This window comes from Urocitellus parryii, chromosome 4, assembly GCF_045843805.1.
Source record: "Urocitellus parryii isolate mUroPar1 chromosome 4, mUroPar1.hap1, whole genome shotgun sequence".
In the NCBI taxonomy this organism is placed as follows: domain Eukaryota; kingdom Metazoa; phylum Chordata; class Mammalia; order Rodentia; family Sciuridae; genus Urocitellus; species Urocitellus parryii.
Genome location: NC_135534.1, coordinates 206556503 through 206579550, shown reverse-complemented (window position 1 = coordinate 206579550; position 23048 = coordinate 206556503). Strand labels below are relative to the sequence as shown.

Below are 23048 nucleotides of genomic sequence, written 5' to 3'. Positions count from 1 at the left end.
GGATTCTCTGTTACAGCTTCTAGAAGCAACTGTATCAGTGCCCACCACAGGGAATGGCACTTATATGGTAAATACTTCATTCGCCAAAGGTTCTTCTGGACTGTATTTACCGGGTCCCTTCTTTGTATAGGGCACCTTCTGGACAGTGGAGACAGATGAGCAAGACAGAAAAGGCCCTACTCTCATGGAACTTACCTCCTGCTTGGACAAGATGGATTTAAAAAAAAAGTAAACACAACAGATAAATTCAACAGATGAATAAACAGGAAAACATCAAGGCAATAAAAGGGAATCAGGATCCTACGACAAATGAGATGACCAAGAAAGCCCTCCCCGGAGGCTGCTGTCTGAACTGAGGCAAGAAGTGAGGCAGAAGGCCAGGGGTAATCTAGGGGAAGCACCTCCTGGGGAATGAGAAGAACACGCACAAAGAGCTTGGCACATCAAGTAAACAACAAAGTAAACAAGAGCTTTATGTTGTCAGGCAGGGCACTGGGTCAGGGAGACACACAAGGCATGTCATTCAAGGCCACACTTAGGAAGTCTGGATTCAACTCCAGGTGTGCTAGGAAGCCATTACTGGTATTTTAGGGGAGTTTAAATGACTACTTAAATCTAGGATTTAAAAGATCCCTCTTGCTGCTGTAGAATAGGGATGACATGGAGCAGTAGGAGCCAAGAGGGAGAGCCATCAAGAGGCTGACAAGGTAAGAGATGGCAATGGCATGACATAAGATGCTAGGAGCAGAGCTAAGTGTTCATGACATATGACACAGTAGACAACTGACAAGAACTCCTACAAATCTGGGTTTGAGGGAGAAATGTAAGAAATCGGGATACTTCTGGGTCTGGGGCTTGTGCTAAGTCCTGATCTGTTAGTGCCACTTACAGAGTTGGGAACACAAGGAAAAAAAGAGATTCTTGGAGAGATGAGACACAAGAGCTCTGCATTATAGATGTTAACATGTGAGGTGCCTTTTCAATCATTTGCTACATACAACAATTAACACTGGAGCAGTTTCAGTTATTAGAATAGCTAATGTATGTGCGTATGCGCATGTGTTTAACAAGTCATATGTCAGGCATCGGGCCACAGGCTAGAACTGTGAACAGGACACTTGCCTTGTGCCCTGTGTGGAAGTGTGTGCGGGAGACATAAGAGAAAACAGCATTCCTAATCATGGGAATTCAAAACAGGGGTGGAACTGGTAATCCTCTTTATGTTAAAGTCATTAAAATAAACTGGAATGATGACTACAGATTAAAATGTGATAAGTAAAATAATACAGCTTTTTAAAAAACAGGAAAATATCTTTCTGACACTAGAATAGGAAATTACTTCTAAAACAAGACACACAAAACACAGATTATAAAAGAAAGTAATTGATATACTCAACTGTACTAAAAGTTAAGGCCTTGCATTCATCAAAAGAAACTATGAATGAATAGGCAATTCAGACAGTACTGTATTTGCATTTTGTGTGTATGTATGTGTTTCTTTCCAACTCACTCTTAAAAAAATCAGTAAGAGGCTAGGGGGATAGCTCAGGGTTGGAACACATGCTTAGCCTGCCCTAGGTCCCGAGTTCAATCCCCTGTACGCCCCACTACAACAGACACATTAAGAAAAAGACACCGTCCAATAGAAAATAGGCTAAAGACATGAAGGGGTACTAAAAAAAAAAAAAAAAAAAAAAAACAACTGCCTAAATGGCCAATAATCATAGTAAATAAAGCTCAATTTTGCTGGACATCAGGGAAATACAAATTAAGAGTAGAAAATACACCAAAAAGAGAAGAAAAATACCAGAAGAAGAACATGTGCATGCCTAGGTGTGGGCCCAACAGAAAGATCATGTGTTCACTGGAGGACCACGGTTAAAATGTCATAGCAACACTACTCAGGTAGTGTTAGCTGAAAAATGAAGAGTGGAATTCCACTCAGCCCCCTCCAATATAGTCACACAATGAATTCCACACAGCAACATGATACGGATAACTCCCACAGACATCTGTTGAGCAAAACCACCAGCTACAAGAAGGCACGCCATGTGATTCCACATGATGGAAGGCACAAACAGGATGAACTTATCTATGCTATTAGAAATCAGGAGGGTGGGTACCCTTTGGCAAGGGTAGTGACTAGAAGAAGAAGAATTCTAGGGTCCTGGTAATGCTATGGTTTGTCAATCTGGGTGCTAGTTACCAAGGTATATTCAGTTAGTGACAATTTATTCATCTATACGCATATTACGTTAATTTTATTCTATTGATTTATTTATCAATATTAGGTAAGTAGAAAAATAGCTTTTATGAGTAAACATTACAAATCATATGATGATCTTGGATCATCGTATAATCCTAATTACTATTTCCAAAATCTGAATTCTAAAATATGAAAACCCATTTTGTTAGCATGCATGCTTGAGACCATAAACTAAATTCAGTATTGTACACTGAATTACACATACCTGAGGAGAGCCTGATTTTGCCACTGGAGGGGTGATCCTGGGTGACTTCTGCGCCATTGAGAGCACTGGACCTGGACTGCTCTGAGCAGGTCGCCCTGTTACCATAAATCAGTCACAACAAACAGTATTCATTTTCCCATTATTTCTCCACCACTCCTTTCCCCAATCCTAAGTAAGTAACAAATGCACTGTCCCTGGCTCCACTCTTACAATCTTTATTAAAGAATGATGACTTCCTCTGCTTCAAGGTAATAAAAAAATAGATGTTAAAATTCTGAGTGTGACAAAAAGAAAATTATAAACTCTCTTAGCCTTTCTTTGATTCATGTTTTAGATGAATGCTGTACTGTGTTATTTGTGAAGAGCCCCACTTTACCTGAGATAAGGCTCTGCCTCCCACCTTACTCCATGTTAGAATGGCTATAAAGTAGACTACACTTCAGCTCATTTACAGTTGGGTTCAAAAGATTAATTTTTGGGGCTGGGGATGTGGCTCAAGCAGTAGCGCGCTCGCCTGGCATGTGTGCGGCCCGGGTTCGATCCTCAGCACCACATACAAACAAAGATGTTGTGTCCGCCGAAAACTAAAACAAAATATTAAAAAAATTCTCTCTCTCTCTCTTTAAAAAAAAAAAAAAGATTAATTTTTGTTGTAAAAGATTACTGTGATCTCAAACACAGGATGTGATATATAGCTAAGTAAATGTTCAAGATTAAAAAAAAAATTCTCAATGTAAAAACTTTTTTGCAGCGCTGAGGATGGAACCCAGAGCCTCCTGCAGGCTGTGCAAGTGCTCTACCACTGAGCCTCACCCTAGGCCTATGTAAACCACTCAGCAGTCAGTCACAGCTGCAGTGCATCTCACAGGAAGTACGTGCAGCCACATGAAGGACCCTCTGGCCCACTCTCACTCCTCACAAAACCCTGAGATGCAGCTCTGGGAACTAGGGATCCAAGTTTAAATTGAAGTTTACTCATCAGACTAGAATAAGAATCCCATCACCTGTAAGAACTCACAGTATTCAGGACCCTTTTAGAAGCTTCTAGAATATTCTTACTCTGTTGCATATTACAGTCACCGGGGGCACTTTTAAAAAGCAAACACACCAAAAATTCATTCCAAAGCCTCATCCCAGAGTCTGATCACAATGCTAGGAAGTGGGTCTCCCAGTAAATTTAGTGCACAGCTGGCACTGAGATCCAATAATCTAGACCCCTCAATCTTTAAAAATTAAACACCAGTCAGGTACAGTGGAGCACACCTGTAATCACAAGGAAATGGAGGCGGATGTAGCTCAGTGGTAAAGTGCCCCTGGTTACCTGGGTTCAATCCCAGTACCACTTGGGAAAAAAAAAATTAAGTAATGGTGACAAAAGACCAAGGGAAAAAAAGAAAAGCCTTAAGAACTACTGAGATTAAGTGAGACTAAATGCAGTGTGTGATCTCTAGTTGCTCCTGGATTAGAGGAAGAAAAAAAAAGCCAAGAAGAACATTATTGGAACAACTCTAGAAATGTGAATGAGTTTAGATTAGATTGTTGTTAAATTTCCCAAGTCTAGGGCTGGGGATGTGGCTCAAGCGGTAGCGCGCTCGCCTGGCATGCGTGCGGCCCGGGTTCGATCCTCAGCACCACATACCAACAAAGATGTTGTGTCCGCCGAGAACTAAAAAATAAATATTAAAAATAGTTTAAAAAAAAAAAAAAAAAATTTCCCAAGTCTAATAATACATTAAGTGTGTCCTTGTTTTTGAGATACACACTTAAGTATTGGTCTAAAATTAATTCTTAAATGTTTCAGAAAAAAAATTTATGAATTTTTGCAACCTCTATATGTTTGAAAAGAAAAAAAAGACAGGCTAGGTCCATTTGCCCATGGGGTTTCATAATATACTGCAACTTAACTTGTCTATAATCATCCCCATTAATTTTCTTTAATTAATTCACGTGCTTGCTGCATGGCACTAGACATAGGAGGCACTCAACTGCGGCTCTTTCTCTCCTGTGCATGTGAAAGAACTGCTCGGTGTACCTGCCCATCGAATATGGCAGGCTGCACGTGAAGACAAATGCCCAACATCAAGACACCTTTTCAACTCTCCATGACAAATGTCAGAGAGAAGCCTGGCAGCACTAAAGCCACTGCAAATCTCCCAATTCAGAGTGCAAAAAGTGCACAAGCTGGGCCCGGTGCATGCACACCTATAATCCCAGCAACTCCTGAGGCTGACGCAAGTGGATGGCAAGTTCAAAGCCAGCCTCAGCAAAAGCAAGGTGCTGGGCTGGGGATATGGCTCAAGCGGTAGCTCGCTCGCCTGGCATGCGTGCAGCCTGGGTTCGATCCTCACCACCACAAACAAAGATGTTGTTCCCACCAAAAAGTAAAAAAAAAAATGTTAAAATTCTCTCTCTAAAAAAAAAAAAAGCAAGGTGCTAAGCAACTCTGAGAGACTGTTTTTCTAAATAAAATACAAAATATGGCTGAGGATGTGGCTCAGTGGTAGAGTGTCCCTGAGTTCAATCCCCGGTACAACCCCCAGACCCAAAACATCACAGCACATTAGTGTGAAACACAGGTAACAAGAAAAAAATAATTGTCCAACTATGTTAGTATAGATTCTTAATACACTGAAAACTGTCAATGTGTAAAGGAAGGACTGAGGTCTAAACCTGTTGACTTCAAACCATACCTGACGGTGAGGAAGAGACTGAGGACTTCAGAGACATGGAGTTGGATGACACTGAGAGAGGCGTGGGGTGGCTGAGCGGTCCAGAAGCAGTTGGCTTGGAGGCAGGAGAGAACGGCATCATCGAGGGTGCACTTGGAGAGCTACTGACAGCAGCAGAGGTGGCCACTGTGGTAAACCTAAAATGGCAGTGTAACTGCATCAAAAGGGTTTTCTAGAAGGTTCTTTCACACAGAGCACAAACAATACCACCAAAGAAAAATTCTTTTGGCAGTGCTGGGGATTGAACCCAGGGCCTTGAATATGGCAGGCACCCAAAGAAAAACTTACTATCCACACCACACTGCCTCCAAGAAACAAATACTTAGCTGCACTCATGAAAATGAAAACAGGAAACATTTACCATCTGCTTTCTTAGAAATAAACTATTCAACTAAAGCATCAATGTAGTATTTACTGTGAAGATGAGACAACATGAAATGATTATTTTCTAGTCTAATAACCTGAGTGAAAATCAGGGTGGAACCCAATTACAACAGCTCATTATGGGGTGATCGCCTCCTCTAGAGAGAGAAAAAGGAAAACAGGTTGTCATCTTTGGAATGCCTATGGTCTTATGGAAAGTCTATCCCACCTTGTGAATAAAGTATAAATATCTAAATATCCATCATTAGATGACCAGTCCAACAACTACAGTGCAGCCAGCAAGATGGAGCACTGTGCAGTGGTTAGAATGCAGTGACTGTGAGCCAACTGAATATTAACAGTGACAATATGGCCACAGCACCACCCTTGCAACAAGGGACAACATAGGCAAGAAAGGCAAAAATCTGGTAGTATGGACACTCAGGATCGTAAGAAAAGGGAGCTGAGCGTGGAACACATGCCTGAGGTCCCAGTGCTCAGGAGGCTGAGGCAGGATCACCTGAGCCCACGAGTTCAAGACCAGCCTAAAGAACATAGCAAGAGCCTGTATCAAAAAAAAAAAAAAAAAGATATAAGGAAGGGCTTTTCTCAAGAAGCGTAAGATTTAGTGGGGAGAAAGAAATAAGCAGATGAAGACAATGAAGAAGTAAATAAATAAGATATGAGCGCATGGGCAGAGCCTAGATCTGGAAGAAACTGAACACCATGCTAAAAAGCTTAGATGGTCTTTCAACAGCAATGAGAAGTCACAGGGTACCGCCAGGCAAGAGAGTCACCTCACATATCCACAGCTGCATCAGGTCACTATGGTGGCTATTTTTTTCAACTGAGAAAACTGCTGAGTTCAGGGTGGACATGAAGAGGAAAAAAGACTAGGAGGGACTCATTTCCTTCCCAGGATGTATATTCTGGATTATCTTCCTTAATTAAAATAAGGAATTCCTACTCTGAAAAAGCAAAACAAGTATTTAAATGTAAATCTCTAGTAGTCAAAAAAATAAAATGCCACCTAAGAACCCTCAGGACTGTCCACTGATGAAATGTAAACCTTTGCGCTGGCTGAATTTTAACTATTTGCAAGTATCACTTCAGAAAAAAGCTCTGTAACTTTACTTGCAGAGGCTCTATTTCCAGCAGATGACACGCACCATTTCTACCAACTGCACAGAAGACTCAAACTTTAAAAGTGACTTACTTTTCACTAAGGTTGACCTTGACCGCAGAGGCTGAAGGCGGGAAGGAGGGTTTCATTCCCATGCTTGGGGCAGACACACTTGGCACTGGTGTGCTTTCCAGGGCAGGCTTAAAACCCGATGATCCGAAGGAGTAGGAAGCAGCAGACGGGGCCATGGGCGATGCTGCAGGGGTGGGAGCCACAGAGGCTTTGGAAGGAGGAGCAAAAGAGAAGGTAGAGGTGCCAGAGCCCAGGGCTGCTTTGGGATTGTCAGAGCCACTGGGATATGGAGGGGGCTCCCCAGTGACAGAAGCAGAGGATTTCAAGGATGAAGAACCGAAGGAGAATACGGCAGGGGCAGCGCCAGCAGAAGGCACAGGGAAGGTGGCGATGGGAGTGGCAGGCAGCACAGACGGAAGGGAGGCAGGGGCTGGTGCTGCAGAGGCGTCAAGCTTTTGCGGAGCTTGAGAGGAGGTTGGGGTGGTGGGAGTACTTCCTGCAATGAGAATCAAGGAGAAAGGGGAGGATAAAGTTAACACTCTAACACTAAGGTCCACACAACAGAAAGCAAATGAAGAAGGGTTTGTGCAGTGATCCTAGTTCAAGAAGCCAAAAACACAAAAAAAGGTAGTGTTGGACTTTCCATGGCAGGTGTTCCCTAACAGAAGGGGAGCTGTGAAGCTCTGAAGGAACAAGGAAACAGGGAAAGATGTTAGACTGGCTAATTGGACCTCATGGAGACCCCATAGGATAATACAGAAAACACACACTTCTCAGTGTCCCTATGGCAGTATAAAAAGGGACAAGTGAGCCATTCTGCACCACCTACTTAACAACCAGGAAAAATCTAATTTAAATCACTACCTTAAAATATTCACTAAAGCAATTCCAGATGAACTAAAAACTTATACAAAAACACCTCTGTACATTTATCTCAAAGGGGGCAACGAGTGAGCTGATGTGAGGTCTCTGAGAGTCTACCAACTTGATAAAAAATATAACAGAAAAATGTTAAATACTTAGAAATGATAAAATAAACAGTACATGAACTAAAAAATTTCTAGCAAAAGACAAACAAAATGTTTTGCATTAAAAAAACAAACTGAGATTAAAAAAAAAATTTCAAGACTCTAGCTCAGTGAGAGGTGCAGTACTTGCCTAGTAAGCATGACACCTGGGTTCAATCCCTAATCCTTCCAAACAATAAAATTAAATTACAATAAAATAAAAAATGTCAAGGCTCTAATAAAAATAAGATGGGAACCTAATTCACAAAAAGAAAATGCATTCATTCTTTTTTTTTAAATTTTAGGTGGACACAGTATCTTTATTTTTATGTGGTGCTGAGGACTGAACCCAGTGCCCCATGCATGCTAGGCGAGCGCTCTACCACTGAGCCACAACCCCCAGCCCCATATTCATTCCTTTTAACCAAAGAACTATAAACTTAAGTTAGGGGACAATTTTATTGTCCTCTAAACTATTAAAATTTAAATATGTATGATCCTCCACGACTAGATGGGTGAAATAAACACGAAACATTTTATATTCAGTAGATAAATAACTTAGCATGGTTTTTAGAAAATACTCTGGCAGAATGTCTCAAAAAACACAAAATAACTGACCAAATAACCCTCTTCTAAGAATAAAACCTATAAAAATAATCTAAAGAATGAAAAAGATATAAACAAACCAAATAGTGAAAAGGAGCCAATGAATACTAAATCCTTTTGTTTTTTTTGGTACCAGGGATTGAGCCCAGCAATGCTTAATCACTGAGCCACATTCCCAGCCCTTTTTTTATTTTTATTTTGCAACAGAGTTTCTCTAAGGTGCATAGAGCCTTGCTAAGTTGCTGAGGCTGGCTTTGCTTGCAATCCTCCTGCCTCAACCTCCCAAATCACTAGGATTATAGGCATGTGCCAATGAGCCCAGGAGCAATCACAAACCACGAAGCCTAAGGATCTAGACAATACTTAGGACTCAAATGGAAAGCCAATTCTCCAAGGATGTACACATCCTTTCTCACAAGTCAAAGAAAGATGCTTATAGAAAAACACTGGAAAACAAAAGATAGGCTTAGAAGTGGTCTTGCTTGACTAGGGATATAGCTCAGTAGCAGAGCATGTATGAGGAGGGTTCAATCCCAAATACCACAAAAATAAAATTATTAAAAAAATTTTGTTTTATTTTCAAAACTTTCTATAAGATAAACACATAAATTCTTGAAATTACTAATTAGATAAAAAGGATATTTTTATCAATATACTTCCTATTTATTAATTAATAAGATTTTTTTTCTTCTAGTATTAATTACATTAATAAGCCTTGGTCCTTCCATACTGGCTAAGAAGACAGTAAATCTTCATGGGAAACACAGTCTCAAGCAATGAAATACGTAGGATACAAGGGTGCAAATAACATTGTCTGAAAACAAAGACTCAAGTAGATTGTCACTTCTATGAAAATACAATCATGCAAAATACTTCTTTAACATAACACATACAGAATCAGTAACAGCTAGCTTCTTTAAACACAGAGATGCCAGTCACTTCCATTATCAGACAGACTAACTCAAAAAACACATGCCAACCCCTAAGGACATCACAGGCATTTTCCCAATGAAAACAGAATTGTACATTTGGAAACCGTCACCCTGCTACTACTGCTCTTCCAATACCATCCTGGAGTAGCAGCACAGAAGCACAACCATTAATGTTTTCTAAACTGACCTAGTCCTTATCTCCACCTGGCAAACTGCAGGGACAGACTTTCTACCCTTTCAGGGGTTCTTGTCCACGCTTCTGAGCATGACTATTACTTCTGCACCAGCTGTAAGATAAGAAGGGAGGCCCTCTAGGAGAGGCCAACAGTAAAACCAACCTCTGGTTGCTCAGGCATTTGGTGGGCTAGCAGCAAAGAAGAAACAACTGCCCCACAGGCTGCTGACTCTACAGGCTGTCCTGCTTGTCACAAACCAGACTTCAAGTGCAGTAATTCATGGCACTCATGATAACTTACGGGGGAGACACTACTCAAAGAGCACACCCACTAAAGATAACGGAGCTTTCCAACACTGGCTCCGTCTATGCTGGCCACCTGGCATACCTGGGGCAGCAGCGCAGTAGGCAGGGCCCAGTGGCTCTATTAATGATGTAAAACTCACTCAGCACTAAGGAGCAAGAAATTATATCCACCAAATTGTCAACTTTATTCAATCTAACTGGTCAAGAGTTTTTCTTAGATATGAACCTGCTTACACTATGGACATTTTTAGCCATACTAGAAGAAAAAAAATCTTATCACAGTTACATGCCAAAATAATTAAATAATCAAATTAACTAAATTTTAAAAATCAATAAAATTGATTTTTATGAATTTGCTCATTTTTCTCCAATACGTGTTACTTCAGTAATATTTTCAAAGAGAAGGAAAAAAACTAAAATTAAATAAAACAAAAGAAAATAAAATTCCCACCTTCTTACCACCTAGCAGCATTAGTGTCATTATCTATCTCAAGTGTTTTTTTCTATGTATTTATTTTTTCTCATAAAAAAGGATCACATATCATGAGTTCAACGCCAGCCTCGGCAACTCAGCAAGGTCCTAAGCATCTCAGTGAGATTCTGTCTCTAAATAAAATACAAAATAGGGCTGGGGATGTGACTCAGTGTCAAGTGTCCCTGAGTTCAATCCTCAGTACCCGCCCCCCAACAAAAGAAAAGGGATTACATAGCCTATGGTGTTTTTTCATGGTATGCCACTCTTTGTCAATGAACATAATACTGTTAATAGTTACTCAAATCTTTCACTGTATGAATGTATAAACATCAATTTAATCAAATCCCCTGGTTAGACACATCCTTAGAACATGGATCTTAAAACAGAGTAAATAACCTGATAGGAACAATGCGGCTGACCTTCCGCTTTCCCTAAAGTAATGGTTAGCAAATGAGTCTAGGGGTGAAGGAAGGCAAGGACATGGGTATGCGTTTGAGGAAGAGATCAGCACAAGCCAGACCAAGTCAGACTGGGCAAAGGCGAGAACTACCACAGGCGTGTCTTGGCTGTCCTCGTCCTGAGTGTGCTCCCGTGCTCACCCAGGTGGATCCCCTTCCACCAGGGCAAGCAGAGGCAAGTACCTGAAGACTTGGGCTGTCGCTCTCCTTCTAATGAAAGCCGCTCTGGAGTCTTGATAAGGGACCTAACCCCAGGATTTTGATTGATCATATAAAATGGACAAAGCACACCATCTGTTGAAAGTAACATGAGAACTGGAGCAGGAGGAAGAGTCTTTTCATCATCTGAAAAGAAAACAAAGGTGATAAAAGAGCCAAGTCAATTTGAGGGTGTGGGCCGGAAGAGAAAGATTGCCCTGCACAGGAAGTAGGAAGCGGCCAGAGGGGATTCCTTTCAAAAGCCCATGTGCATCAATAGATGCAGATCTGAACACCTTTCAGGTACCAGCTATTTAACAAGTGTTCCTGTCACTATCAAGTCACCATCCTCCCACTGGGCCCTGCAGGCTGCTCCAGTAACCCTGTGCTCTCCAGGCTCTTTTCTTTATGAGTCTCAGAGTTCAGGAGGTAGGTTCAGCATTTCCCTGACCAAGACAGGGGGCTCTAGGAAGTGCCAGGTTTAACAGAAAATGAGAGTAGACTCTTTGGAAAACACACAGCAGGATTCAGAAAGCTAGTCAAACTACTGTATATTCCTTCACAGTTAAAGGCTACATATGTACATTGCCAATTTCAAGAGAATAGGAGTAAGTGAGCTAATCAGACTAAGGGATTAGCATGATCAAGGAAAGGACAAGGAACTTAATGGTGTCCAAGAGGGACAGCTCTCTAAACTAAAACACCAGTGAACAAAGACTCCCCTTTACACTTTCACATTTTACTGATTGCAGTGCTCTTGAGCTCCTGTGGAGGAGAAAACACCTTTAGGGCACACACCCAAGCCCAAAGTAGAAGCCTTAGACATCAAGTCTGTTTTCTCATCTTTGCTTTAACCCAGCAGTAATGTGAAGTCCTGGAATAGGACCTACTCCCTCGGGAGGTCACTGGGGAACTTCGATGGGCAAGGAAACCAAGCTATGAAATCTGAATGTTACATACTTCAAGCAGACTCTAAAAGTATGCGGACACAAACACAGTGCCTACCACTGGTCTCATCAACGAGTACTCATTCAAATTAGTAGTGCTGTCACAAGGTACCCCCCACCACTCTTAGGGTAGAAATATGCTACAAGAAGTTAAAAATGCCCAGCAGAGTAGATCACCTGGCTTTTTGACAATAACCATTACTAGTAAGGAGATCATTTCTGCACCAAGCACAGTGACACTTACTGATGTTGACTTCCACTTGGTTGGTATAATCTATGGCAACTCCCATGGGCAAGGAGTCATCACTCTTGTCAGTCACAGGCAGTTCAGCCCGACTTGAATCCTCCAGCAGCCAAGATTCCCAATTTATCTAGAGGGAAAAGAAAGTCTACATGGGTTAGAGCTTTGCACTGTTTCCCCCAACATCATTTAGATAAGGAAAGAAGAAGACCTCCCATAATTTAGCTTCATGTGTTGACAGGGAACTCTGAAATCTGGGGAAACAGTCTCAAAACCATGAAGAGTTCAGGAAGTGAGCATTTATTTTCAAGATTAATTTCTCTGTTTCTGGTGTATGAAGTCCCTGCCCTGTAAATAAAACTATCATGAATGTTTTCCAAGGTACCTTGCATCACACCTAGGTAAGTCATGAGAATACTCATGCTATGGGCAGCAGCAGTAGGCTGCAGCTCCAGCCAGCCAGTCTCCAGCACAAACAACTGACACTATACTGCGCTGCCGGCTCTGATGTTCTGTAGGTGAGGTAGAGTCCATGCACTTTTGACTTGTGGGTTTCAGCTTACAGAAAGTTTACTGTGATACAGCCCCACTGTAAATTCAGAAACACCTGCATTTCTGAAGAATCACAATTTGATATCATCTGCATGTTTCTCTTCCACAGTTGATTATTATAGTTAAAGCTAATAATTATATAATTTATAGAAGGAGCAGATTTAATTGAAAGGAAAAAAGACAACAAATGAAGCAAGGCAGGAATTCTCCATATATCCAGGTACACTCTGGTTGGAGGCTGTTTACTAGTATGCTTCCACAAGCTGTGCATGGATCTAAGAGAACAGAGGGCCTTTTTTTTTTTAAACACACTGAAGGAACTATTGCATCTGACACCCACATCTCTCCAATGCAATACCCAAGCCATCGTACCTAAGGCATCCGTCATCTAGGCTTTGCTCTCACCCATTAAGAGGGCTGTGACCTCATCTCAAACTTAACCATATAGTTAATTCCCTCCAAAATCCTTCTCAGAAATGTATCACACAATAGAAAAGTGACAAAAAAAAGAGAAATTTACCTGATCACTCTGTCGTGCAAGGATACTAACTTCTGTGGAAGCAGCAGATGCTGCCAGCACTAAATCCCTTAAGAATAAAACCAGAAGACCATTAAGTTCAAGCACATCAACAACTCTAAGCCAACCTGGGTCTACACTAACATCTGTGAAGCTTCCTTCCACAAGTCAAGGAGAGGGCAAGGTTTTCTATCTTGCTAAAGAAAGGTGGGAAAGTTCTCAGTATAGAGCTGAGCTTTTTAGTTTCTGGGGTGAAATTCTGAAGAATCTACCTGCTGTCTACCTGGGTGAAAACAAAGGAATACAGAATAAAATCAACTCAGAGTTCACAACACAGCCCCTAAAAGTAGAAAAACCTTAATAAAGGAATGGGTGCTTTATGCAACCTTTCTTTCAAAGGAAACTTTGCTCAGAGAGAAACTTATAATATGTTCCTCAAAGATGAATATTTTCATACGTCATCACTGAGGCTATTGAGAAAATTGGATTTTTCTTTTTTTGTAAATATCTTATTTTGTTTATTTATTTTTATGTGGTGCTGAGGATCGAACCCAAGGTCTCACACATGCGAGGCAAGTGCTCTACCGCTGAGCCACAACCCCAGCCCCTGGATTTTTCATAGTATATATTAAATCTAAATAACTCAAAATGGGAGGAACAGAAGCAGTGGTCACAGACATTATCAAGCAGCAGCTGAAAATACGTTTAGGGCCTCTCAGCCTTAACCCTTCTCCCTTACAGAAAAAATGGCCAGGGAACAGTGTGCCTGAGGTATGGCCTATCAGTGATAGCAGTGACCCTTCTGCTCACCACTCCTCGATGTAACTGAGGTAGTAATGATGCTGTCTCTCTGTACAGCTGCCGTAACAGGGCTCCATAAAGTTCACGAATACCTCTGGGTGCTTTTCTTCTTTTTTCTACAATGAACAGTGTGAGAATAAAAAAATCTCAAGTGCAATTCTTTTTCTTAAATCCTACCAAGTTTAGAATCTCAAAAGATAAAAACCATTTAAATTGGACAAGAAAATTCACTCAAATCTATGTACAAATATACAGATTAGCATACTAAGTACTCAGCAACACTTTACTGATCTTATTATTATCAATGTTCTTCCTTTATCTTCAAAAGGACTCACTCCTCTCCACTTGGTTCTCTGTTCACATGGCCCTGCCTCAGAGAGGCCCTTGCTGACCACCCCACAGACAATGGTACCCTCATTGCCACCCATCCCTTACACTACCTTCTTTGCTCCATCACCTTATCCCTCCTTGACCCTGTACTTACTGTCAATCATTAATCACAAGATCTATAAAAGCAAGGACTTTGTTTTGATCACCTCTGTATTTTCAGCTTTAAAGCAGGGCCTGGTCCACTGGATATTTTCAGGAAATACTTGAATTTTTTAAATCAATATATTCTCTTTTCTAAAATTTCTCTATCAGATTAACCAAGATTTACAGTTCATGGCTTAAGTAAAAGCAAGCTTTATCATTTTTCTTACCCCTAACTAAATATCTGCAGGTGCCATAAGTGGACATCATAATTTTAGTCCCTGGGCACAAATCTTTCACCTGTATCTGCACCATCACTGCCAAGAAGCCAAGAAACCCGAAACCCAAGCCTCTAAAGTCATGAGAGCTCCCATCTCAAACTCCCAGAAGACAAAGACGCTCTTGAGTGTGCATACCGGAAGCAGAGCCATCACTACATCTGGAGATGTTTCCAAGGTCCCATCTGCAGCAGCATACACTATTGTGAAGACATATGTACCAATCCACAGCACATCCAAAACTGAAAGACACACACCCCAGTCAGCAAGAAATCAAATGACAGCAAGAGAGATGGCAAAAAGCATCTCATGTTTGAAATAGCCACTTCATGCTATGAAATTTAACATATTATGGGTAAAAAATCAAATTAGTAACACTTAATGAAATTTCAGGTTTCAGTGACTAAATACAATTCAGACACAAGAAGCCCAAATGCATTCAAAGTGGTAGATTTTTTTTTCCCTGCTGGATTTTAATCAGAGCAAATTCTGAAAAATTTTAATAAAGTCGGGATCCATTTCAAGCCATTCTCCACGAGACACAGGTGTCTCCAGAGGGTAACCCCTACACTGGTTTAATTAGCTGACTGAATAGTGACATTATTCGTGGGACAGGTACCAACACTCCCCTGCACAAGTACATAGGTATGTCATTTGACCTGGAATGTCTATGTAATAGAGCCAGTATCTCATTAGGTCAGCACATTCGAAAAACATCTTTACCTCTGACAGGATGATCTGACTCGTAGAATGGAGGACACGGAATTACTTTTTTTTCCTGCAAAGTCTGAAAGAGATGGGGGGGGGGAGGTCATCAAATGAAATAATCCCTAAACCAATGAAACTGCCAAATCCAAGGTTGCCCTAGAAGCAACCTTGTTCCATCTCCCTAGCCAAAGAGACCGAATAAAAAGAACACTGTCTACTCCTAGAACCTATCCTAGAGAAATACTCAAACGTGTTCAGATGCAGGCAACAAGGAAATTTAAAGCAACAGCACATATAGTGACAGAACTACTAGTACTGATGTGGGTGACTACCAAATAGTAGGTAGACAAGCTGTGGCTCACTTACCCAGTGAACTACTAAGCAGCCATTAAAGAGGATGAAGAACTCTATAGGTAATGCACTGGAAAAAGACCTCAATACATTAAGTTATAGGGCTGGGCCACAGCTCATAAACACATGCTAAGCTAGGATTAAAAAAAAAAAAAAAGGCAAGCAGCAAAGCAGTAAAATCAAGCCAACTGGCTTTTCAGAGGCTGATACATTCAACAGAGTATGTGTCAAATTTCACATAGCAACTTTTGGCAATAACAAATAAGAAGCCAGGCACCTCATGCGTGCCTATGGTCCCAGTTACTTGGGAGGCTGAGGCAGGAGGATCACTTGAGCTCAGAAGGGGGGGCCAGCCTGAGTGATCAGAGAGACTTATCTCAAAAAATTTTCTTTAAATGTGACATGTTAAAAAAAAAAAAAAAAAAAAAAAAATCAAGCCTTGGCCTTATATCTAACCTACTGCATTTCTACCCAGGAAGCCCAGAGAGCAATCTCAGGAGGAGTGTCAGGACAGGTGTCAGAAAGACCTGTGAACCCCTCCTTTGTATCCAGGACTGAAGAGACACATGTGTGAGTCAATTTGTATTGAAGGATATTTGTATTATCTCAAGAAAATCACAGGGAGAGGACAAGAGAACACACAGACAACCACAGCCTCTGTTATCCACTGTCCACAGCTGGAGGGACCAAGCCTTTAAAGTGGACTGAGTTAAGACAAATGGGGGGCTCTAACGCAGAGTGAGTCTGCATCATGTTAACGGCTTTTCCACTAACTCCTTTTCCCCTTAAACTCATTTTTATTGAATGGACTGGGGATATAATATTGGTAGAACAGTGAGTAGAATATGATCACAAGTTATTTAATCAGCATGACATGATAATGCCTCTGCCCATGGACTATCTGTATAAGCAACCAGAAAAGTGAGGAAGGCCACCCACTTCAGAAAACAGTGGGTACCACTGGAAGGACTAGGGGGTAAAGGAAAGAGTTCCACTCTGTTCTTCATTCACTGTTCAGGTGAGCATAAATCACTTTTTTTAAACCTTTATTTTATTCATTTATTTTTTTATGTGGTGCTGAGGATCGAACCCAGTGCCTCACACATGCAAGGCAAGTGCTTTACCGCTGAGCCACAATCCCAACCCCAGCATAAATTACTTTCTAATAGCAAAAACAACAAAGAGGCTCCCAAACCACCCCCCAAACAGTGGGCAACTTACAAAAAATTCTGAAGTTCAAGAACTTACAGGAAGATACTGGACCACAGTTCCATTCTGTTTTCCTACTGCCAGCTGCTTTCCTTTGGGGCTCCAGCACACTGGGCAAAAAGAAAATGTTGCTAATTAAAAATAGAAGAAAATGGAGCAAACCAACGCCACCTATCACACAACAGCTACATATGTAATCACCACTTCTCCTTCCTCTGCCAGACATGGATCTTCCCTACCCAGCAGGATGAAAAAAGGACAATCATTTTAATAATACAAGCCAATCACCAACATGGCTCCCCAGCCAGCAAGCTGCACAGCCAATCCACCAGTCCCTGCTGAGAACTGAAAGTAAGCGTGGTCTGCAGCCACATAGAGCCTGCCACACCACCATGGGCCTGAGACACTGCAAGCCAGGGCTAAGGCAAGCCAGGGAAGGCTGACCTCTCCCACTGCCGCAGCCCAACCCCTGGGCATCCAGGATTCAGATCTCAATCTCCTCCCTCTCGACCAGCCAAGGCAAAAAGAAAATATAGCAGACCTGAATGGGATTGCAGGGCCAAACAGTAGAATTAACAGTTTTCCAAAACCTAATGATTAGCATAAATTTGGGACCAATAGCATTGATACTTTTGAAAACATGATTAGCATAAATTTTGACCAACAGCCTTGACCAAAGAACTATATAAACCCAGGGACTATCACACTCAGTGGCAACCCCCATGAGGTCTCCTCTCATCTGCTAGGGCTCTCTTTCTTCCCATGTGAATATCCTACTCTTCTATGCACTCTTCCTCAATTGTGGATTTTATTCTTCAAATTCATAAGAACTCAGAAGAAATTGGTGGTAAGCTCCTGGGATATGCTTCAATACTGGAGAGCACAGCCCACCATTAAGAGCTGCTAGCATGCCACTTAACATCAGTGGAGAACAACTGGGCTTTGCCAGGTATAATAACCCTTGGAGCTGACACCAGCAGGCATACCTGCTTGATTAGCTGCTAACATTACAAACAGGTTTCCTCAGCTGCAGAGGCCTGCAGCTTATGTAAACCTCACCCAGCAGCAGAAGCAGGAAAACTCTGGTTTCATTATGACTTATCTCCTGCTTCTATTTGTTATTTCTAATGCTTTTCCTGTAAAGGTACAAATGATTTTCAGAGGACCACTCTTTTGGACCGAAACAGAATATATTCTCAAAAACACAATTTTAAGCCAGCAATACCAAAATCTTTCTTTCTCCAAATAACCCAAACACATTCAAATTAATTCATGTATGCTATTTGGCTTCAAAGACGTTATCTACGGAAATAAAGAATATAATCTATTCTAACAACAACAAAACTATACATAAAACAAAGAACCATTCACTTTAACTTCCAGAAATTAATTTTTAAGTAGATTACCATTACTGTATATTATGAAGTGAAAGCCTTTATTACCCACCAGATGTCACTGCCACTGTGGAAGGAAGAGTGGCACATACTTTCACCACTTCTGTGACTTGCAGGACAGCAATACTGCCATCAGCCAGACAAACTGCCACCATGGAGGGGACAGTAGGGTTCCACTTCATATCAATCACCATGCCTCCCGCATCCTTTAAAAGCTTGTGATAGGCAAATGGGCGTTTCTGCTGTTTAGCCTTTTAAAATAAATACACAGAAGCAAAGCAAATTAATACATTAATAAATACACAGATATATTTAACATTCAAAGGAAAATACTGAAAGTAGTTTTCATAAGTCACAGTTCATTGTTCTCCCTTAAGTATGAAAAAAAGGGTTGACTCTACAAACCTATCTACTTGTTACAATTTCAACAGAACTTTGAAAATGGCAATGAATTATTCTAGCACACTCAGAGGGATTCCCAGCAGGGGAATATACAAATGCAAAATAATCAATAAAAAGCAGGAATAACATTAAAATCTTGGCTCTGCCACCTGGCTCCGATGGGACATTGGACAGTTATTTAAACTCTTTAAGTCTGTTTTTCTATCCATAAAATGAATATTATCATACCTACTATGGGAGGTTACAGTAGGCACAAACTAGACAAGACATATAAATGCTTTCTGTAGGATACACAGTCAGTACAAACATATGCATTATTATCATCATTTTAAAAAATATTTTTTAGTTGTAAGTGGACACAATACCTTTATTTTTTCATATTATTTTTTGTGTGGTGCTGAAGATCAAACCCAGTGCCTCACACATGCTAGGCAAGAGCTCTACCACTGAGCCACAACCCCAGCCTTATTATCATGTGTAAACTACTTATATGGAAGAACATGGCATTAGGATGCCAGAGACCAAATATCTTATTCACATGTAGATAACACAGTATCTACTTTAACTCTGAAGTTTCGGGCAAGTCACCTAAGCCTTCCTGACTGGCTGTCTCATGAAAAATGATAACAATTTGTGAGGGCTGGGGATGTGGCTCAAGCGGTAGCGCGCTCGCCTTGCATGCGTGCGACCCGGGTTCAATCCTCAGCACCACATGCCAACAAAGATGTTGTGTCCACCGAGAACTAAAAAATAAATATTAAAAAAAAAATTCTCTCTCTCTCTCTCTCCCTCCTCTCTCACTCTCTCTTTAAAAAAAAAAAAAACAATTTGTGAAAGGTGGTGTATGAAATAATTTCTTTGAGGCCTTTTGTCTCAAAGACCTATGATTCTATATAGTTAAGGGGGTTTTCTTTGGTTTTTTTTTTTTTTTTTTTTTTGGTAATAAGGATTGAACCCAGGGGCACTTAACCACTGACCAATCCCCAGCCCTTTTATTTTTTGAGATAGGATCTTGCTGAAGCTGGCTTTGAATTCACACTCAGTGGCAACCCCCATGAGGTCTCCTCTCATCTGCTAAGGCCTCAGCCTCCTGAGCTGCTGGGATTACTGCTTCTTGACACACATATGCCACAGGATCAGCTAAGGTCTTTTTTTTTTTCAACCCATATTTTAATCTAGAAAAAGACTTGAAGAGCCAACCTAAGGAACTTCCAAGTTACAATTCCATATGAGGAAATCTCCTTAGGTTTCCACACTGACATTACATTTTATCAGTAGCTTACCTCATTTGAGAATGTCCGAACATCAAAAAAAGCAATAATGGAACCATATTCACCAGACATCATGCACACAGACAGTGTGAGATTATCACAGCTCAGGGCCAGGTGATGCACTGGGAATTTCATCGGAACAACCAAGCTTTGGACTTTATCAACTAAGAAGGAAAAAAAAAAAAAAACCCAGCATATTCTAAGCATAGAGCCAAAACCCTTTATCCAAGTCAATATGAAATATTTTTGTATTTACATAAACCTATACTGCCTGGTACCTATTTATACAGACAAATCTTCATTTTCACATAGAAATATAATGATGCATTATGTAATCCAAGGACTGTTGTCATAGTTATAACTGTGACTTCTGCCCTTGTTGAAAATATTTTTGCCACAAATGCTCCAAGTAATACAGATTCCCACTTATTTGGATGATATTATTGTACCAACTAAAAACCTATGTATGCTCTTCTCCTGAAGAGCCAGAACTCAAGTTCAACTGAGCAAAACCAAAGCATGGCTTAATGCTAAGTTCTTTCCTCTGAGCTCCAAGGAAGGGCTCATTGAAACATACAAAGGACCAAAGAAAAGTTCCTACCTGGAACTAGTCATCCTGGCAATCAATCTTAGATCCAAAAGCAGTTTTAATTTTAACATTAAAATGATTTCTTGGGGGAAAAAAAAAAAACATACTAGTGAGCCACCATAGCTCTCTCTCTACTATGCAACATCAATCAGGGAATTTACCTATTTTATTGGGATCATCTCCAGGTTTGTTTTGAATAAGAAGGTTTTTAGTAGGAAAAACTTGCAGTCCACTGGCTCCCCCGGCAAAGACCAGACCATACTTGTTAGATATGGCAAGCAGACTTGAGCGTTCCTTGGGCAACTCCTCAGGGGAGTCAAAGATTCTCACTTTCTTCAGTGCTCTAAACTGAAAATCCTGAAGGATCAAAACAAAGTCAATTTGGGAAAAACAGGAATTGTCTGTTCTTATACTCCAGCAGACACAATTTCAGTATAACAAAAATATATTTAAAACCCCAAGGTAATGATCATATAAGTTGTCTTTAGACTCCCTCTGCTTATGGTGATGCCTGGCATAGCAATCATTAATATTTGTTGAATGAAATAAATGAAAAGAAAAATCCATGAAGCCTTCCTTGGTAAATCCAGCTCACATTGATCTAAAATTTAAATGAATTTCTAGTTGTATTTATTCTCTGAATCAAAGCTACACTTAATTATTTATAATCTTATCCTGGATTGTGGTGCAGTGAAGCACCACAATCTTGACACAGCATGGTGCTCAACAAATTATTATTAAATGTTGAAAGCATCACTCAACCTCGCTGTAAGTTTTAACTTCCAATGCAGTACTCAATAAATATATACTGAAATAATAACCACAGAGAGATGACCAAATGCCAAGAACTGGCTTACTTGTGTCAAATGCTTAAAATTTCACTAGACAAAAGGTCCACTAGAGACCTTTAAGCAAAAACTAAATGCTACATTATTTGTCCTAATTAGTTATACATGATAGTAAAAAGTATTTTGACATATTATACATATATGGAGTCTAACTTCTCATTCTTCTGGTTGTACATGATGTCAAGTTACACTGGTCATGAAATCATATGTGTATATAGGATCATAATGTCTGCTTCATTCTACTATCTTTCCTATTCCCATTTCCCCTCCCTTTCTTTCGTACTCTCTTGTCTAATCCAAAGTACTTGAATAAATAAAATTGATAAACCCTCAGCCACACTAATGAACAGAAAGAGAAAACAATCTACAAGGACATCTTAAAAGTACTGTGTGCAAACAGTGCACCACTGCAGCTCCAGCTGTGAGGACATCTAAAACACAAGTGTAAACTCCTTACTACAGGCTACAAGGGCAGGCATGGCTATACCCATCCACTTCTGCAGCATCATCTCACAACACTCTATTTCCCTTTTAAAACTTGGTCTTCACCAGGTGCAGTGGTGCACATCTGTACTTCAGTGGCTCAGGAGACTGGGGCAGGAGGATCTCAGCAACTTAGTGAGACCCTGCCTCAAAATAAAAAGGCTGAGGGTATAGCTCAGGGGGGCAGTATCCCTGGGTTCAGGCCCTGGTACCAAAAACAAAAACAAAAAACTGAGTCTTCTCCTTTGCCATAGCTACTGCCAACTTCACCCTCACCCCTACCTACTTTCAGTTTTCATTTCCTTCAACTGTCATGCTCTTTAGTACCTTGGAGCTTTTATACATGAATGACCTGGAAACCTTCCCTAACCTCTGTTCATGCCTGATTCTCCCGGTCTTCCATGAATTCATTTGTTTTCAAAGATAATTTTCTCCTCTCTCTCTCTCTCTCTCAGAAAAAAAAAAAAAAAAAAACCGTGTTCCCGTCCGATTAACTGAGGTCTGCAGGGCGGACGGTCTTCCCTGTACTACCTTAGGTAAGCCTGGCCCGCCTTCCAGAAGTGAGAGTGAGAAGGCGGGTCTTGGGGGAGCCCGGCTCTCAGTCCCCTGATCGCATGTGACCCGGCAAACTGCTCTCCGGCCTCGGTCTGCTGCTCTGTTGGCGACTCCTCTGCAGGTGCTGGAAAGGGCACCACAGCGCCTGGCACACGACCAACAGCAGTCACACCACGCTCCTGCGCCCACCACCCGAAAGCGGCTAGGACGGCACAAGGGGCGCCCCAGGCCAAGAGGGCCGGGAAGCTGCGGCGGGCTGGCCGGCGGGACCTGGAATCGCGGTACACTGTTCAAGAGGGCGCCGGAGGCGGGGCTCCACGGCAACGCCGGGACCCAGGAGGGGAGGGAGGCCCCGGCCAGTCTCTGACCTTCATCTCACGCTCGGGGATCATGACATCCATCTCGTCTCCCATCGCGCCGCCCTGTTCGTCAAAGCAGCCGCCGCCGCCGCCCTCCGCGGCCTTGCGCTCCGAGCCCAGGCCGCTCCAAAGCCAACTTCCTTCCCTCAGCGCCAGA

At 41.3% G+C, this 23048-nt stretch overlaps 1 protein-coding gene across 2 annotated transcripts in view; it reads right to left on the bottom strand.

The window, feature by feature from the left end:
* Nup214 (nucleoporin 214) overlaps positions 1-23048 on the bottom strand; it is an 86712-nt gene extending 63664 nt beyond the window's left edge. For both annotated transcript variants that reach the window (XM_026386470.2, XM_026386471.2), the window contains exons 1-14: positions 22901-23048; positions 20808-21003; positions 20070-20221; positions 18437-18635; positions 17030-17100; positions 15446-15509; positions 14861-14964; positions 13983-14089; positions 13176-13242; positions 12107-12233; positions 10901-11062; positions 6780-7254; positions 5162-5337; positions 2472-2566 (exon numbers count right to left, since the gene is read on the bottom strand). In XM_026386470.2, coding sequence (XP_026242255.2) covers positions 2472-2566; positions 5162-5337; positions 6780-7254; positions 10901-11062; positions 12107-12233; positions 13176-13242; positions 13983-14089; positions 14861-14964; positions 15446-15509; positions 17030-17100; positions 18437-18635; positions 20070-20221; positions 20808-21003; positions 22901-22945 — 2040 coding nt within the window. In that variant the 5' untranslated portion in view covers positions 22946-23048. The remainder of the gene's footprint in view (positions 1-2471; positions 2567-5161; positions 5338-6779; positions 7255-10900; positions 11063-12106; positions 12234-13175; positions 13243-13982; positions 14090-14860; positions 14965-15445; positions 15510-17029; positions 17101-18436; positions 18636-20069; positions 20222-20807; positions 21004-22900) is intronic.